Here is a 19,712-nt window from a genome sequence, read left to right on the forward strand (position 1 = left end):
AAATTTAGAAAATTAGGATTTTTGTGTTTTTTCTAGATCTGCAAAAAACTCTGGGTAGGGCTAAGAAAATGGCAGGCAAGGTTGCGAATATCATGAGCAAGGCTGAGAGAGACTGTGCGTGCAAGGCTACATGTAAGACTGCATACTCAGGTGCATGCAGGTTGAAAACAATAACTTCTCTTTCAAAACAAGAATTCATCCCTCCGAGAGAGCAACTATTCTTCCTTTGTTGGTTGATTGGACTTCGTGTGGGTGGCATCAATTGAGTGGTGGAGGGATGGAACCCACTGGTTTAGCGCTAATACCAACTGTTGGAGAGAGAGAGAGAGAGAGAGAGAGAGAGAGAGAGAGAGAGAGAGAGAGAGAAAATTAACATCTACATAAGGCCAATGTGGCCTATGAGACAAAATCCAGAGTATATCCATGTCTAATGTCATCTCATCAGTAAGGTAAAGATAACATTACAAATAAGTGGGTGGCCTATGAAACAATACTGAAAATAACTATACGATGGGACTATACTAGGGTTGAACCATGTGTAGTATTGTTCTATTGATAGAAAAGAAAAGGAAAGGAAAGGAGAACTAGATTTGATAGAACCATGTACAAAAGTGTGGTAGAGACTATGGGCTGTAGCTGATCTTAAGATTTGCACATGATCTCAGCTATGATGCGGTCCCGAGTTGCTTCATTGATATGCTTGGTGGTGAGTCTTCGGTGTCTCGTGATAATGGCTCTAATTCGACTATGGTGTGGCATCCTCGGATGTGGTCCTGGTAGACAGGTTCGTTGTGCTCGGCGAAGGGAAACAGCTCTATCCAATGTGACTCCACGGTGTGGCCTGTAAGGTGTCTGGCAGGGTGGCTTTGTCTCTGCTAGGTTGGTAGTGTCAGTAGAGTCGGCTCTGTAGAAGAAGTCTGTCTCATTGCTCTGTGTGTGTGTCCCTCTGGGTGAGCTAGCCTTTTGTCTCGCAGTAGTGCAGTTCGGTGCCTCTTGAGCTCTAGGAGGAAAAGACCTAGGCATCTTTGGTCCGCCTACTCCATGACGCGACGAAGGGGTCCAAATCCATCACGGAAGAGGCAGTGGTACCGTCCTTGTATGTCATAGTATAATGTGCATTTGCATATGTAGTGCTCTTCTATCTTAGGCTCTCGACCACAAAGCTGGCAAGTCCTATCCTCTGCTAGGGTATTTGTCCATCTGCGTGTCTCCATCTGAAGCCTATGTGAGGAGGTGTGAATCTGTTCGATAGCAACCCGTATACTATGGGAGAGATGGGTGTCCATATATGCTGGCCGAATAGTGAAACCGTCATCAGAGAGACAAGAAATGACTCTTGTAGAACTTCATCCTCGATCCTAGAGGGAGTGGTGGATGGATCCATGTCCTTGCTATTTCAATCGTCAAGATATCAGCTCTGATCACCTGGTTCAACTCTGATCGGCTAAGAGAAAGTGTAGGGCGGTCAGGGCTATAATCCAAAGGTGGAAGACGGTCAATATCCAAACCATGTAGGCTCATCCAAATAGCCATATGTGAAAACCAACAGTTCTTTTCGCCTCCTGCTGCTAGTTGTCTAGATGAGGTTAGTGCCAATCTAGAGTATCTATGGCGTGGAAGTTCCCATAGTCTGTGCCAAAAGGTCAGTGCCCTGAAGAGTGCCTTCGTAACTATAGATGTTGCCCCTAGCTCTACTCTGACAATGGGATGTGTGGTGGAGGGCTTACTCCTAATCATGTGTGCTATCATCATGATCAATGGCCTTTCCATGCTATCTCAACCATCGTAATAATCCCTCTCTACTCCAATCTAATCAGTGAGTCGGCTAAGACGCCTGTGGTACAAGCTGCAACCCCATATCTCTACTCCATATAGTAATGTAGGTGTGACTAGGGTGTCAAACAACCTGAGTTTGGTACGGGGCTCTTGGAACTGTATGTGAGCACATTGACTCTCGAGTGCCCCTAGTGCTACATATCCACGTGCTAGACGTGCCTTTGATGCCCCTCTCAACGAAAAACGTGGGTCTATGAGAGAGAGAGAGAGAGAGAGAGAGAGAGAGAGAGAGAGAGAGTATATTAACGTCTCTAAAAGGCCAATGTGGCCTATGAGACCAAAGTAGTACCTACAATGATGGTGTGTTTCTCATCTGGAACGAGAAAAAAGATGAAAAACATGCCTGTAAGACTGAAAAGGAAATGAAATAGTCTCTGACTTGAAGCCAGCCTGGCCTTTTGACCTTAGGTCAGAGAGAGAGAGAGAGCGATGGCGACTTGACCCTTTCCGTTGACCTCTCGACGCCTGAACGCGTGCGGTATCGTGCTCTGTGTCAACGCGCAGAGCTGAGGCAGCTGTGTAGAGAGAGAGAGAGAGAGAGAGAGAGAGAGAGAGAGAGAGAGAGAGAGAGAGAGAGAGAGAGAGAGAGAGAGAGAGAGAGAGAGAGAGAGAGAGAGAGAGAGAGAGAGAGAGAGAGTATATTAACGTCTCTAAAAGGCCAATGTGGCCTATGAGACCAAAGCAGTACGTACAATGATGGTGTGTTTCTCATTTGGAATGAGAAAAAGATGAAAAACATGTCTATAAGACTGAAAAAGAATGAAATAGTGTCCTATAAAAGGGAAACATGTCAGTGATCTGAAAGTGAGAGTAGAGAAAGGAAAACTCTCCATCAATGATATGTCTGTTCTCTAGGGAGGTGTATCTCTGCATGGCTGAGGCGTCTCGGCATCTGTCTCCTGTGGCGCTCAATGATGGCTTTAATTTGTCTGTGGTGTGGATGTCTAGGCCTTCGCCTGGGTGGACGTGGGCGCCTAGACCGGCTAAGTGCCACTGCTCTATCCAAAGGGACACCTACAGAAGATGAGGTCCAATGATGATGTACTCCTGTAGGGTGTGTGGCAGTAGTAGTGGTATCTGCCATACTCTGTTGTGTATCAGTGAAAAAGTCAGTGACTGCTCTCTGTCTATGTGAGCCGAGCTGTGGGGGCCTTCTACTCCGTAGAATTGTTGCTCTGCGCCTCTAAAGCTCCAAGAGGAAAAATCCCAAGCATCTCTGATCCTCAAACTGCATGATCCGTCTCAGGGGTCCAAAACCCTCTCGAAACAGACAGTGGTATCTACCTCGTATGTCATAATATACAGTGCATCGGCAGATGTGTTCCTCTGTCTCTGGCTCTCTGTCGCATAGTGGGCATATGCGTTCTTCTGTTTTTATACCCTCCCATCTGCCTGTCTCAATCCTCAGGTGGTGGGATGAGGTGCGGATCTGACCAATAACTGTGCGTAGTCCATGAGGCAGCTGTGTGTCCATGTAATTGGGTCGGGTGATGAAACCATTCTCAGATACCTGAAGGAAGTGGGTCTGGTAGTGTGCCATCCTCGTGCCATGGGGGGAGGGGGATCGGATCCAGGTCTTCTCCGTATCTAACTTCAGTATGTCTACTTTGATCACATGGTTTAGCTCTGATCGGCTTAGGTCAAGTGTAGGGCAATCCAGGCTATAGTCAAAGGGGGGTAGTCTGTCAATCTGCAGCCCATGTAGACTCATCCATGTACTCATCTGAGCATACCAACAGTGTCTGTCACCGTCTGCTGCTAGTTGTCTAGAAGAGGCTAGGGCTAGCCGTGGGTATCTATCTTGGGGGAGCTCCCATGGTCTATGTATGAAAGTCACTGCTTGGACCAAGGCCTTAGCCACCATGGGTGATGCTCCCAACTCAGCTCTGATAATCTCATGTGGGGTCGAGCTCTTCGCTCGTATCATACGTGAGATCATCATGACCAGTGGTCTTTCCATATGCTCCCATCCGTCATAGTATTCCTTCTCTGGTCCATCCTGGTCTCCCAAAGGCTGTCTCCTCGTGTGAAAGAGACTCGGATCCCAAATAGCTGCCCCATATAGGAGTGTGGGTGTAACCAGGGTGTCAAAAAGCCACAGTTTGGTGCGCGGCTCATGAAATTGTATGTGAGCACATTGCCTCTCCAATGCACCTAAGGCTGCATATGCTTTTGCCAAACAAGCCTCTGATGTCTCTCTCCAAGAGAATTGTGGTCCCTTCAATGTGACCCCCAAATAGACATACTGCCTAACCATCTCCACTGGCTCTCCATCAAAAGTAAACTGGTGCTCAGCTCTTGTCACCCAAGCAGCTGAAGTGTTAAATACCATAACTTTAGTTTTCCCAAGGTTCACCTTAAGATCTCTATCTCTGCAAAAAGCTGATAATGCATCCAAGTGTCTATTTAGTCCCTCAGGTGAGTCAGATATAAGTACCATATCATCGGCATAAAGCAGTAATGGTATCAGCACTCCAGGTAGGCTGGCTCCGGCCCCACCAGTCCTATCCACATATTCTGAAATTTCATCTATATACAGCCCGAATAGTGTCGGTGAAAGTGGACAGCCTTGTTTCACCCCAATGGTGTTATTGACCGTATCTGAGATGCCCTCAGGTGTTCGTACTCTGCCTGTCACTGTCTCATACAAGGCATAGATACTCCATTGTATCTCTACGGGCACATCAATGTTTTGCATTCTTCTCAAGAGTCTAGCACGTAGCACTGTGTCAAAGGCCTTGCGAAAGTCCACAAAACAGCAATAGATCTTTTTCTTGAATGCCTTGCCTTCTTCAATGATTGCCCTCAATGTAAAGATATGGTCTAGAGTTGTATATCCCCTCTTGAAGCCAGCCTGGCCTTTTGATCTCAGGCCATGCATCTCGGCCCATTCACTCAATGCTTGTTCCACGATAGAGCCATATATCTTGGCCAGCATGTGTCCAATCATGATAGTTTGGTAGTTACTAGGTAGCGCGGGGTCTTCACTCTTAAAGAGCGGCACAATAATATGGTCTGACCAATAGGTTGGAAATCCCTCACAAACTGACCGAGAGAGAGAGAGAGAGAGGGGGGGGGGGAGAGAGTTCTGCCCTCGCCCCACGATCAGATAGAAGGACCACGACTACTGTGGGCGGGTGCTGTTATTCTGTTGGACAGTCATAGGCGCTGCCAGTCTGGCCATGATCTCATCTACCACAGGCGAGCGAGTGAATCAGCTAGCGGGAGCAGTTTAAACAAGAGGCGGGTGCACTACAGACTTGACCGTCAGTCCCCTGTCTGTTCTGGTCTTCAAATCCCCTGTAGTAAGATGGAACGGCACACAGACATGCAGGTTTCTGACACAGTAGAAAGAATTCTGTGATACAGCAAAGGGGCGGCCTCAGGAGTGTGAGAAACAAGCACACAGAGGTGTAGATTTCTAACACAGCAGACAGAGATCTTTGATACAGTAGACAGAGAGAGAGAGAGAGAGAGAGAGAGAGAGAGAGAGGCCTGTGCTGTTTCTGTCTTCCGTGAGCTCCTGGCTCAGCATCTGACCTGCACAAGTGGTGATACAATATGGCTGGTCTGGATATGGCCTTTATCGACCAAACGGTGGCAGCCCTTGGTCCGGATTCTGATACAGAGGAACCAGAGGATATGGTTCCTTGTACAGAGGAGATGCCCCCTGGTCCTGACTTCCAGTCTGCGGGCAAACGTACCAAGCATACTTCGGAAGAGACAATGGATCATCAGGAATGTTCTTATGCTCAGGTTGCTTTTGATTCTGTGGATTCTCGGGATGTTGACTGGGAGCATTTGTTGGAGTTTGCCAATGCTCTGCTTAGCGATTATGTTCAACATAATCATGAAGCGTTTGTTGACTCTGGAATTGAAGATGTTCTGGAAGCCACTGTGGACTCGAAAAATGTCTTGCGCTCATTCTCAGTGTTTTATGAACATGCTGTTATACCCTTCTTCACTGGTAGGATCCCAGTGCTTTTTCATATTCGCCAATGGCTGCAAGGTCTACTACAAGGGGAGTGTGTTGAAGAGGTTTTTGTTGGGCCCCGAGGCTTTTATGAGGTGCTGTTGAAATCTGAGAAGCATCGTGCTGATCTGATGTCTAAACTGCCATTGTTCTTTGATTGCCGTTTGGTTCATGTTGTGCCATGGCGCCCAATGGCTGATTTTCAGCGCCTGCTTCAACGTGAATGCCCAGTGTGGGTTGAAGTGGAAAACTGTCCGGCTGTCTATTGGCCACTGTTAAAGGATGCCATGGCCGTTGTGGGCACTGTTTTAGTCCCCTCGAGCCTAAGGGCCATGAATCGTAACCGTTTGTGTATGTTATGGGACACTACTCGGAAATGGCCTGCTTGGTTACGTCTTAATTGCTCTGGCATGCATCCATTGCACTTTTGTTTGAAATGGGGTAACTTTGCAGGGCATTGTTTTTCGTGTGGAAAATTGGGGCATTTTATGGCCGAATGCCCAGTGAAGCAACCGACTTCAGATGCTGAGCATGTTTTGCCGCCCATGGAAGATATGGTGCTTGATGCTCCATCGCAGGATGCAACCCAGCCACCCAAAGTTTTGGATAAAGGTAAACAACATGTTTCGGGTTTGGATTCCCGTGGCAATGATTGGGTAGATGTACGTGCCAAAAAAGGTAAAAGGTTTGATGCTAGAATGGCGGATACTGTGCCTAATGCTTCACAAGATTCCTTGCATACTTATATGCGCAGGAAAGAAATGTTGTCTTCAGAGCACACTGCTCATGCTATGGTTTCTTCTGCTCCTCGGAATCAGCCTACTAGGAAAGTATATACGGACGGTCCAAAGGGCCCACCTGCTAAGTTGGCTTTTGATGCTAGAGGTAACGTGATTATCCCATGGGATCGTCGTTATCTCCATTCCATCCCCAAGACAGTGGATATATCATCTACCTCTAAATCTGGCCGTCAGAACTCTTTTGCCGTGTTAGCTGATTTTTTGGATGAGGGAGTCCTTGATATTCTAGCAGAAAAGGTTAAATCGAGGCAAGCTTTGCCTTGTTCCTGATTTTCTTTTTTGAATACACATGAAGATAGCCACGTGGAATGTGCGAGGCATTTGTTCTCGCAATAAGCAACATGCCATGTGGACTATATTGCATGAGAATCAGTGGGATGTCTTCTGTGCTGTTGAGCACAAGAGTCACGGTGAAGTAGGAAAAGTTGTGGATTGCCATGGGTTTCACTTGTTTTATGCAGGGACACATGCCATGCACTATTCTGGTGTGGTTATGATTGTACATGAGAAATACAGCCTGTTCTTATAAAAAATGATGTATATGGTCATTTTGTGGTGATTGAAGTTTTATTTGAAGGAGAGATCTTATGGTTACTTGGCCTCTATGCTCCAAATGACCCATTATCCCGCTGGGATTTTTGGAATACTTTGCAGACCGCTTTGTCACTTGGCAGATGGGGTTTTTTGATGGGGGATTTTAATATGTGTGTTGATTCTTCACAGTCCACATTAGAGCATTCGGCGATGGACGCTTTGGAAAGCTGTGTGTGGAATGCGTTTGCTCTTGCCGTACTTAAGCAAGATCTCTGGTCATGGCTACACCCTTCTTCTATAGGGTTTACTTTCCATTCTGCGCAGTATACAACTACATGGTCGCGGTTGGACCGCATGTACATCATGCAGGATGATGATTTTCTTTCTGAGATGTTGGAAATGAAAGTGTTGCAGCAATATGCCTTGTCGGACCATTTTCCTCTACAGCTTGAGATGCGTGCACAACCCATTGCACCTTTTAAGCAATTTCTAGATAGACTCCCTTTGCGTTTCAATTCGTCTTATTTGAAGCATTCAATCTTTCGGGGCTACATGCAGCAATTGATTGATAGATTTTTATTGGACTTCTCCTCTGAGGGCAATGCTTCTTTTGAACGATTGCTCTCTAATGTGCAGTGGGTTATTCGGCAGTATGGGATCCATTATGCCTCTCTTTGTCGGCGGCACCGACAAGCAACGGAGGATTTACTGGCTTTGGTTCGTTCTCTACTGGTGGAGACTCCGGATGATTCATTTCTGCTGCCACTAGCTATGCGTTTGGCTGATCTTATTAAAGAGTTTCAGTTGAAATCTTATCAGCAGGCCAAATTGCAAAATTTGACGGAGAATTTGCAAGATAGTACTTGTCAGACTCATAAGTTCTTTCGAGCTCTACATGCATCTCCTGCTCGAGAAAATACGAGATATTGGTGAGGCGGAGGTTATGGATGTTTTGTTATACTTGCCCAAGGATAAAAGTCCCGGTTGGGATGGTCTCACCAATGAATTCTTTGAGGTCTTTGCTACCCAACTGGTGAAACCAATTGACGGCTATGTTTCAGCAGGTTTGGGAAACGGGGTTCATGCCTTCCTCATGGAAAGGTCTTATCAAACTGCTTCCAAAAGTTCCTTCGCCGTCAATGTTGAAACATTGGCGACCAATTTCTTTGATGGGTTCGATGTATAAAATCTTTTCCAAAGTGATGGCGAATCGGCTCCATAAGCATCTTCCTGCCATTGTGGATCCTCTTCAATATGGTTTCATTAAGGGTCGAAACATTCTGCATAATATCTTAAATGTGCAAATGGCTATTGACTATGCACGGCACTCTAATTAGGAGGTGGTATTGATTCAATTGGACCTGGAAAAGGCTTTTGATTTTTTAGACTGGTCCTTCATTGCAGAACTTATGTCTACTATGGGCTTTGGTACTTGGATGTCTCGTTTGATCTACACCATTAGTGCTGCGGCTTCTTTGCGAGTTATGCTAAATGGTGGTGTTACCGAGCCATTTGTCCTTGCACGCTCTGTGAGACAGGGTTGCCCTTTGAGTCCTCTCTTCTTTGCCCTTGCGACTCATCCGGTTCTTTCGATGTTATCTCATATGGCAGCTTCTACTCAGTTGGCTTGATTGTCTCTTCCTTTTGGACAACACTTCATTAGTCAATCCTTGGCTGATGACAGCTTTATGATTTTGCGTGCGGACAAGGATAATCTTCGCAAAGCATTAGATGTTTGGACTCTCTTTGGTCATGCTTCTGGTCTTCATATCAATGCTTTGAAATCATCCATTCTCAGTTGCACGGAGTCAGATTTACAGTCATTGGACTGGCAGGGAATGGTTGTTCCCCATGGTTCCATTGTCAGGTATCTTGGGTACCCTTTGGGTGTTGATGTTCGGCCAAAGCAACTACTAGAGTGGATTTCACAGAAACTGACAGCTAAGTTTCTGTATTGGAAGTCGCAGGCTTGGCCCTTCCATGTTCTCCTTAAAGTGGCTTAGACAATTATGTTGCCAATGCTCACATATTTCTTGCCATTGCTGCCTTGGACTACTACTACATTGAATGCTCTTACTCAGTACATTCGTTTCATGTTATGGAAGAAGGACTCCTTGCATGCAGGCATTTCATGGATTTCTTGGTCGCATGCATGTACCCCCAAACGCATGGGTGGTGGGGCTATTTTGAATGCTGAAACTCATATGCTGGCACTTCGTTGGTCTCTTTTTCATGCCATGTGCTTGGATCATCACCCGTGGGTCTTTATAGTCCGTTACTTTCTTGAGGATCACGGGCTTGTGCATGGTAATACTCAAATTCGGAGCTTCTAGTGGCATGTTCTTAATGCAAACTCTCGGTTTTCTAGTTCTTCTTCATCCCTGCTTGCTCATTTGGTATGCTCTTGGAAATTGGTTCTCCAGAAGGCTTAGATACTAACTCTTTTCAATTGGAATTGTTGGCAGTCTCGCGATTACTTTCTTGGGAAGGCAAACATGAGCTCAGACCAAAATTTAACCGCATGGCATGTTCGGGCTTGACTTTAGTTGTAGATGCCACCCTTGCCAGTCGCAATGTGTTGATATCGTTTCGTACAGCTAGGAGGCTTTTCAGGATCCCTCGTGGATACCGTGATTTATGGGAACAGTTTTTGCTGGTGCTCCAGAGCAGACAACCCTTTCCTGCCCTAGCTTTGGATCGTCCCTGACAAGACTGGGACCTTGCAGGTCGGCTGAATTTGGAAAAGGCCTCAACTAACCAGGTGTATCATCTTCTAATCAAAGATCATCAATGGCTGGTTACTAAAGCTAATACTGTATGGGGATTGCGCAAATCTCAGTCATGGTGGAAGGCAATTGTGATGGAGGGCTGGTTGAACAAGACACCATTCAAATGCAAGGTCTTTCTTTGGAGGGTGATGATTGGTGGTCTTCCTCTTGCTTTAGCCCTTTCCAAACCTCGAATCTCTAACAGAAATTGTTTCTTTTGCACCACCAGTGTGGAATCGGCCCGTCATCGATTTATTTCTTGCCCTCTCGCTAAGAAAATTTGGTCACTCTTATCGGTGGTTTGGCGCGCAGTGGTTGGTTTCTCGCTAAGCCCTTTTGATTGGGTTTTTGTACGGCCCAAATACCCCACATCGGCACAATCGCATATGAAGATCTTGTTCCACTTTCTTAGATACTGGGGCTGCTGGCACAATTGGACCATTTGGAATGCTTTTCTTTTTGACTTAGCCTCTAATGTTCAGGGACATATTGCGAGGCTTAAAGGTCTCTTGCATTGGCAGATAGATCTCATTCGGCACTCTGACTTACTCCCTCAGGAGGACTTACTTCCCTGGCATATGGCAATTTCCTCGGCGTCTTTGCCATGACTTTTGTAACTCTTTTGTTGTATAGTACTTTATAAATATAACATCCATTATGAAAAAAAAAAGAGAGAGAGAGAGAGTTATATTAACATCTACAAAAGGCCAAGTTGGCCTATGAGACCAAAAGGTTACATACAAAATGTCTGGGAAGTTTTCCAAGTCCCAATTAAGCTACTATCTAGTGTTATGGTGAACTAGGTGAGTAGGTACAAAATGGTATACAGACTCGATACAATCTAGATGCACTTCAAGTGCAGTGTGGAAGTGCTCATGGAACGTGGTCATCTTAAGATGTCCTGCATGGGCCTGCCAAGCATGGAGAGGCTTGGGTGTTGACGGGCTTCAAGGGAAGGCTTGGATGCTGGACCCCTATGTATCATGGGCTGAGTTCTTGGAGTGGTGCCTTTGGATTGGGAGACTTGTGCTCTCATGAGCTTGTGTGGGACCCATGAGAGTGGCTTTGGCTGGCCACAATATTTACTAAGAAGTTGCGAAGCTTCTTGGCCTACATGGTTGTCAAGTGTGAAAGTACGATATAGTATGGTACAATAAAATATAATACTAAATGGTATTTTAAGATATTTTAAGGTATGTTGCGGTAAAGATATGTTATTCTCTCCTAAAAGCTACTTTAAATCCCTTTCTTTTTTCTGTGAAAAAAGGTAAAGAAGTTGTTTGAATCTTGAACGACATAATCCCATGAGAATCATATAGGCATAAGAAGCATTTAACTCATCCCAAAGTGTGGGATATATCCATTAAGTTGATATCTTATCGTACTAATACATACGTTATGGTACCTACAGTATGGTATAGTATGAGTCCTTTTGTATGTGGTACTAGTGCAATTATGTTGGCCTACACTGCTAAGATCGGCAGAAACATTGGGAGCCTCAAAGGGTGGCACATTCGGAAGGCACATTGATAGATGATTTTGGTGGCGAGTGCCTCTCAATATACACGACCATGGCAAAGCTTTGGACTTCCATCATCCATTCCCTACGTTGTTGTTGGGACCAGTCCTCGAGCTTGCTAGGAGCTCCTCCATCATTTTTTGCTTACCTAGGGTGGTCATGACCTTGTTCTTCACAATGCAAGTGGGCAGCCCTAGGTGGCAGTATACTCCTCCTCCGTGGCTTCTTGCCCCTATACCCCCGAGACTGCCTTGAGAGGCTTGTAGATATGATTGCTTTGTGACTTTGTTTCAGCTCCAGTTAGTCTGTTGAGCACATGTACATCATTGTAAACATCTTCTAAGTAATATAATTAGCCACATTATTGAAAACAAAGTGTAAGGGGATGATTGATTATAGGTGCTGTTGTCTTGCTAACATAAATTGGAATATTCAAAATCTCAAGTCATGAGCACTGAATAAAAGACTATGTAGACTATAGTATTACTTGTCTATGCCCTACAAAAATGATTATGGTTCATATTACAGGAGAAATTGTGTTTACTGTTAGGTAGAAACTGAGGGTTAGACAAGTGCTATGCTAGATGTTTGCTCTAAGTTATCATTGGTTCACACTTCTTTATATCACTGTTCATAAGTGTATAATAGTGAACTATCTGTCACCAGGTTGACAAAATTGTGGAGGAAGATGATTTGTCTAAGATTCAAAGCATCAAAAGTAGAGCACAGGTTATCCTTGCTAGATATTTTAAAAGCATTGAAGTCCTCTGAATGAAGAAGATAATCCTAAGAGCTGGCATGATCATTCCTATCAGGCTTTGGTTACTTTCTGTTTTGATCTCTTTAAAGGACCTTAACTTCTAAAGCCAACATGAACCTTATTTTCTGGTTTCGTGACAGCAACATGAAGAGCTACTGAGAAAAGCATTAAGTGAAGTTGGCGAATCTTCAGATGAAGGGGAAAGTGGTTGGTTACATATCAACTTAAAGGGTGTTTATCATAGGTTGCTGTGCAGTTCCTTCTCAAATGGAAATTCTTTCTGTATTGTCTTGAATGTTGCTGTTGTTGTGCCCTTTCCTTAATGCCTGCTTCCTGCATGCCTTCAAGTTATGACTATGTTTTTAATAGGTTTATGCATGCATAAAGAAAACCCTGAAATTGAAAAGCATTTCAACTCAAGAAATCATAGACAGCAAATGTTTCTTGAACATGATTTGACTGGCTGAGAGGAAAAACGTGCCAAGATAGGCCCTGATTAGTATGAATGTTTACTTACGAGAACACAGTGAATGATTCACAATGTTTATGTTGCTTGATAGAAGGCCTATAAACAGGCAAAATATGTGTAGGTTATTTTCATGATCAACTTTCTTATCATCGTTATCAGCATCACGATTCATTACCAATAGTGCCTTGGGGTCACCATTATCAAAATTCTTGACCCTTGTTTTTCTGCACACTGATGGCTCTTTTTGGAAAAGGGAGCCTGGACCTTTTCAGGTGTTCTTTTTTTTTTTTTGGTTTTTGGGGGGGGGGGGGGGGGAGAGGGTCACTATTAGGCAAATTTCTTGCCCTATTTTTCTACAGACTTCTGGCTGCTTGTTAAGGAAAGGGAGCCCAATGATCATCAGCTAGGACCTTTTCACAATCAGGTGGGAGTACCTGAACAAGTATGAACTGCAAGAGATTGAAACATTTCAAAACACGTTTCAAGAGATCCCATTGCTAGAGCAAGTATTTAGGATTATAGTCGCCTTTTGAGGCTGGAAGTTTGATTTGCAACAAGCATGGGTTTGTGATTGTACTTGATTGAATGCAAATTCGCCATTTCACTAATGATATCCAAATTGGGGGAAATTTTTACAAACATCTCAAAGCGGCATTTTGAGAAGTGCCACAGTCAAAGTGTGAATATGGGACAAATGTAAGTGTTATAGTTTGTGTGTCCATAGGGAGGAATGTTGAGCTACCTAAATTTGGATTCCAAGATATCATGTTTTGCTGGCATTTTCCTGGCTCATTGTACAACCCCAAAAATGCATTTTTGTTTTTTTGCGTGATAAAATGAGGCTTTTTCTGGTTCCATGTTCTATAAAAGGGGCTTTCTATGCACACCACTTTCATCCCTCTTCATGTGCCATCACCTTGATCATCATCACTCCATCATTATTACCCTCATCACCGATTTCTGTTCCCACCGTTATAGGCTGCCGCCCTCACTTGGTGCTATCATCCATTCTCTTTGAGGTGCTGCCCTATCCGCCGACCTGCTGCCCACTACTGCCTGGCTGCCACTAGCCTGTTTGGAGGCTTCTTCCACTATTGCCGGCTGCTGGACACTCCAGATCTGCTTTATTTGCATCTGCATGCTGGTGTCATCATCAGCTGTCATGTTGTCTCTGCACAGCTGCATTTTTAGCCTCTGGTGCTGTCATGAATTGCAGGACATCCTCTAGACAACTTCTCCTCGAGGTGTTGCCTCTGCTGCCAGCCTACCACCCACTGCTGCCAGCCTGTTTGGAGGCTTCTCCCACTATCACCAGCTGCTGGACACTCCAGATCTGCTGCATTTAATCTGCACCCTGCTGTTGTCCATCATCAGTGTCACTTGGTTGCTGCACAGCCACATTTTCAGCCTCTGGTGCTGCCCTCGATTGTGGGACATCCTTCAGACAGCCACATTTTTGCTGCCTGATGCATCCATGACATCAGATTCAGCATCCCGGTCCTCAGCTGCTGCATTTTCATTGGTCTTAGCTCTAGTCTACCACATCTACTTCATTCTTGGTGGTATTGTTGCACTCGAATTCTGTACTCAGAGGATGACACTCTGCGACACTCCCCTTCGGCCCATTCCCATGAGAGTTAATTGTGGTTGGACAGCTCCGCTCCTCCAGCACTCACACAATTGTACCTTCTTCATTCATTCATTTCAGCATTCATTCATTCATTAGATACATCTTCTCCTTTTTGCATTTTGCTTTCTTGTTTGAGTTCATTGTGTTTAGGTTGTGTTGCAAACTCTGGCATATCTTTCTAGGGAAACCCGGCTATCATTCTTGGTGGTATTGTTGCACTCCAAATCCGTACACAAAGGATGGCACTCTTTGATACCCTCCCTCAGCCTGCTCCCATGAGAGTTAGTGATTGTTGTGGATGGCTTTGGTCCTTGAGCCCCCCTCACATCATTTGCTTTTGCTCATTACCCACATTTGAAACATCATGCTGCTGCATTGGCTCTTCCTTCGGTGTATCTTGCTAGCCCGAAGCTCTAGAGGACAATTTCCTCTCCTTGCATTTTGCTCTCTTCTTTAAGGAGTTCAAAAAGCACATAAATTGAGGACCATTTGCCAATTGCACAAAACATTTCAGCTGCTATCCTTAGCGGATCATTAAATTGGTCATGGAATTCCTCTTTCTCTTGCTATTCATTAGCTTCAAGAGGCATAGAAGAACCCACCTCTTGTTCAATCCCCACATTCTTAGCTTGCTATCCATGTTGTGTGTCTTGTCCAAGATTAGGCATTTCATTTTCCCCAACTCTTTGTGAATTTTCAGACTCAAATGCATCATCACTACTTGATCCCATCTCACTATAAGAACACATTGTTGTTGTAATGCTCGACTGAACACAATATTAGTAGTAAAGAAAAACATTTGACCTTCAATTAGGTGCCTTAAGCCCACCAAACCACAGGATTTGATGCTATCCCAGCAACAATGGAACCACGAAACTAGCCTTCCATCTCGGATATAAATGACTAAAATAATCAGCAATAACCAACGTGCTTGGCATGTGGCATAGTGGCCTGCTTGATAAGGTACCCATACACTTCTGAATTCCCTTGTCTAGGTTATGGTTGATCCACCTTTTGAGGGTAGATTCCATCCTTGAGACATACATCTTGAACCTTATTAAGCACTGATAAAAAAAAGCAATAAAGTTCACATGAACTAAAAATGCAAATGTTACCACTTAATCTTGGACAATGGATACCTTGTTGGCCCCAAAACTGGTGTTTCTAGCGGCATTTCTTTAACTTGTATTCCTAAAGACTGAAGTATACTGAGATACAACTTGATCTCCTTTAATCTTTAATACACCTTGCTGTCCACAACAATCAGCAAGCCTTTAAACCAACTTTTCCCTTTCTTTGTTTGGGGATTTGCCTTCAATTTGCTCCTTGGATGTCAAGTTCTACCCCAAACCTTGTTTGGATGGCTAGTCTCTTGAAATTCTTTGAAATCCCCAAATTTCAGTTGCTCAATTTCAAGTGTAGTCCCTGAATTCTAAGCACTCTTCCTAGGGTGGTTGGTAAACCCCAATTTTTGCTATAAATTAGGGTTTAGTAGAAGAAATTCTTCGATTGCACCCTCTTGGACCGAATTTGGCTGAGAGAATAGAGAGGAAGCTGGAGAGAGAGAGAAATTTCAAAGTTTCATTGCCAAAATTGGCTTAATTTAATGTGGGCAGTTGTGAATGGCTGATGGACTGCAGCCCACCATCAACAAGAACCCCGCCAGCTGCTTGTCCTAGTGGACCCCAAAATTGTTGTCGCTTGTAGACAGCCTACAATGGTTGCTACTTGCCTCCAATGGCCTCTAGATCATCTGGGGGTAGCTCTTTGACAGCCTTCAATGGTTGGGCTAATCACCAATGGCTAGAAAAATTGGAACAACACCTCTCCTCTCTTCCTCTCCCAATCTCTACCACATTGGAATGATGATCCAATAGCCTCTAATAGCCTTTCCCTCACTTGCATGGTAAGTTTTGCGAAGTGACAGCCTTCTAAATGCATTTTTCAACAATTTTTAGCCAAGCAAATGAAAATTAATTTAACGATTAATTCTTTCTCAAAAAATTAACTATATCCACCAACAATTGAATTGATTATTGGCTAGGCCAATTTGTCGTCCAAGCATTCCTAAGAATTTATTAGTCCTTGAAATGGAATTATTAGTCCTTGAAATGAAATTTATTAGTCCTTGAAATGGAATTATTTAACAAATTAGTTCCTAATGTCACCATTCATGTTGATGACTAATAAAATCTTCTAGGCCAAAATTAAACACTTAAGTACCACCAAGTATCTAACTAATATAACTTATTACAACCTTTTCCTTTGACACTTATTGACATCTTGAGGTCCTTGGCCCGTTATTGTGAAATAACTAACTTGCACATTACATGTGCAAACTTATAAATTACATGTGCAACTTATATTTGCACAGTTGATGAACAACTTAAGTAAATGCTAAGCAAAGCATTAAAATTTCACATCCTCATCATAGGTCTCATTCTTGAAATCCTAGCAATCACCCTTAATTGCATGGCAATGTGCCAAAAAGCATCCCTTGCCACTACTAGAATACATATCAACATCATAGTCAAACAACATATGCACCTATTGCTTAACTATGCTCATATCCTTTGCATGTCTAAAATTCCAGTCACTTCATTAGTACGATCCACACACATGAATCATAATCATTGTCAAAACCATAAGTGTTAACCTCACCACAAGAAGAAAGCAGAAAAAGCGGAAAAGCGCAAGTTGGGTCAGTAAAAGAGGTGACTAAAAGAGGTGGAGCAAGAAGGGAAATGGCCGAAAGTGCGAGGGTGGCCTCAAAAGCTAAGTCAAAGGCAAAAGTACATTTTTAAAATGCAAAGGCGTTACCAAAATTTTGTAAAAGAGCACCAGGCTCCCTCCTGTGCAAATTGTAAAGGGTAGAAGGACATGGATAAAGAGAAAGAGCAACTAGACGGGAATGGGAAAATAGAATCTTGTCATGATGGCCGGTCATGTAAATAAGGGGATGGGTGTCCAAAGGGATGAGGGCTTTGAATATAAACTCAAAAAGAGAATGAGAAGCTCATTCTTTGGTGTGTGGCAAAGTGGACTCTTCTTCTTCTCTCCTTCTCTTATCTTGCTTGCTTGCTTGTGAGTGCTTGAGGGAGGGAGTGTGAGTGAGTGAGTGAGGGAGTGAGTGAGTGAGGGTGAGGGATCTTGGAGGTGAAGCCCTCCACCATCTCCTCTCTTCTTCTTCTCTTCTCTCGTCTCGCATGTGGCTATCGAGGATGGAGCTTGGAGGAAGAGGCTTGAGGGATGCTTGAGCTTGTATCACGAATCGTAGAGCTATCGGAGTGCTTGAGAGAGAAAGCAACTCAATCGGGCATCAAGGTAAGCTCACTACACTCATAGAGAGGGATAGCGCGTTGGCTATGTGAGAGGTAGCCATTAGTGCTTGCTTGAAACGCTTGAAGGAGTAAGTGGTCCGTGGGTCTTGGCGGTTGAGTGAGAGCTCCCTTTACATTTTGGTTCCGTTGCCGAAACCAACCGATTCAAGCTTGAGCGCTTGCGTGCTTCAAATTGAGCATCGAAATAAGGGTTTTATCCCCAAACTGGAGCTTGAGTTAGGTAGGAGATGGTCTCACCAATGAGTTCTTTGAAGCTTTTGCTACCCAACTGGCGAAACCTTTGCAGGCTCTGTTTCAGCAGGTGTGGGAAACGGGGATCATGCCTTCCTCATGGAAAGAAGGCCTTATTAAACTGCTTCCAAAAGCTCCTTCGCCATCTAAGTTGACACAGTGGCGCCCAATTTCTTTGATGGGTTCAATGTACAAAATCTTTTCCAAAGTAATGGCAAATCGGATCCATAAGCATCTCCCGGCCATTGTGCACCCTCTACAGTATGGTTTCATTAAGGGCCAAAATATTCTGCACAATGTATTGAATGCTCAACTGGCAATTGATTATGCCAGGCATTCCAATCAGGAGGTAGTACTGATTCAACTGGACCTGGAAAAGGCTTTTGACTATCTGGACTGGTCTTTCGTTGCTGAACTTATGTCTGCTATGGGCTTTGGTCCTCGGATGTCTCGTCTAATATACACCATTAGCGCTGCAGCGTCTTCGCGGGTCATGCTGAACGGAGGTGTTACTGAGCCATTTGTCCTTGCCCGCTCTGTCAGACAAGGGTGCCCTTTAAGCCCTCTATTTTTTTCCCTTGCGGCACATCCAGTTCTTTCGATGTTATCTCATATGGCAGCCTCTTCTCAGTTGGCCGGACTGTCGCTTCCTACAGGACAACACTTCATTAGCCAATCCCTGGCGGATGATACTTTTATGATTTTGCGTGCGGACAAGGATAACCTTCAAAGAGCATTGGATGTTTGGGGCCTCTTTGGTCAGGCGTCCGGCCTTCGTATCAATGCGCTCAAATCAGCCATTCTCAGCTGCACGGAGTCGGATTTGCAGTCCTTGGACTGGCAGGGTCTGGTTGTTCCTCGTGGCTCCATTGTCAGGCACCTTGGGTACCCTTTGGGTGTTGATGTTCCCCCAAAGCAGCTTCTGCAGTGGATTTCTCAGAAAATGGTGGCTAAGTTTATGTATTGGAAATCTCAAGCCTGGCCTTTTCATGTTCGCCTCAAAGTGGCCCAGACAATTATGTTGCCAATGCTTATATATTTCTTGCCATTGTTGCCCTGGACTACTACGACTCTGAATGCTCTTACTCAGTCTATTCGTTTCATGCTATGGAAGAAGGACTCATTGCATGCAGGTATTTCCTGGATCTCTTGGTCGCATGCGTGCACCCCCAAACGCATGGGTGGCGGAGCTATTTTAGATGCCCAAACTCACATGCAGACACTCCGTTGGTCGCTTTTCCGCGCCATGTGCTCGGATCATCATCCATGGGTCGATATAGCCCGTTATTTCCTTGAGGGCCATGGGCTTCTGCATGGCAATACCCAAATCCGGAGTTCTTGGTGGCATGTTCTTAATGCTGATTCGCGGTTCTCCAGTTCTTCTTCGTCGCTGCTTACTCATTTGGTGTGTTCCTGGAAACAGGTCCTCCAGAAGGCTCAGTGGCATCCAGCGGAGGATCGCTTAGCTACTAACTCTTTTCAATTGGAGTTGCTGGCAGTCTCGCGTTTACTTGCATGGGAAGGTAAACATGAACTTAGACCACAATTCAACCGGATGGCCCGTTTGGGCTTGTCTTCAGTTGCGGATGCCACCCTTGCTAGTCGCAATGTGCTCATATCTTTTCATACAGCTAGGAGGCTTTTCAGGATCCCTCGTGGATATAGGCCTTTATGGGAACAGCTTTTGAGGGTGCTCCAAAGCAGACAACCCTTTCCTGCCCTTGCTTCGGATCATCCCTGGCAGGATTGGGACCTACAAGGCCGGCTGACTTTAAGCAAAGCTTCTGCTAACCGAGTGTATCATATTCTGATTAAAGATCATCAATGGCTCGTTACCAAAGCGAATGCTTT

At 44.6% G+C, this 19,712-nt stretch overlaps 1 protein-coding gene across 4 annotated transcripts in view; it reads left to right on the plus strand.

The window, feature by feature from the left end:
• Positions 1-19,712, plus strand: part of LOC148038528 (protein EMSY-LIKE 1-like) — a 99,895-nt gene that overhangs the window by 63,405 nt on the left and 16,778 nt on the right. The window contains exons 8-9 of one of the 4 annotated variants that reach the window (XM_087675435.1): positions 12,097-12,159; positions 12,331-12,397. In XM_087675435.1, the coding sequence (XP_087531561.1) occupies positions 12,097-12,159; positions 12,331-12,397 (130 nt within the window). Of the gene's footprint in view, positions 1-12,096; positions 12,160-12,330; positions 12,435-19,712 lie in introns of all 4 variants that reach the window. The other 3 variants (XM_087675437.1, XM_087675436.1, XM_087675438.1) reach the window with 3 other exon arrangements.

Source organism: Lygodium microphyllum, chromosome 3 (assembly GCF_053477565.2).
Source record: "Lygodium microphyllum isolate KBCC chromosome 3, Lygodium_microphyllum_v1.1.10, whole genome shotgun sequence".
Lineage (NCBI taxonomy): Eukaryota > Viridiplantae > Streptophyta > Polypodiopsida > Schizaeales > Lygodiaceae > Lygodium > Lygodium microphyllum.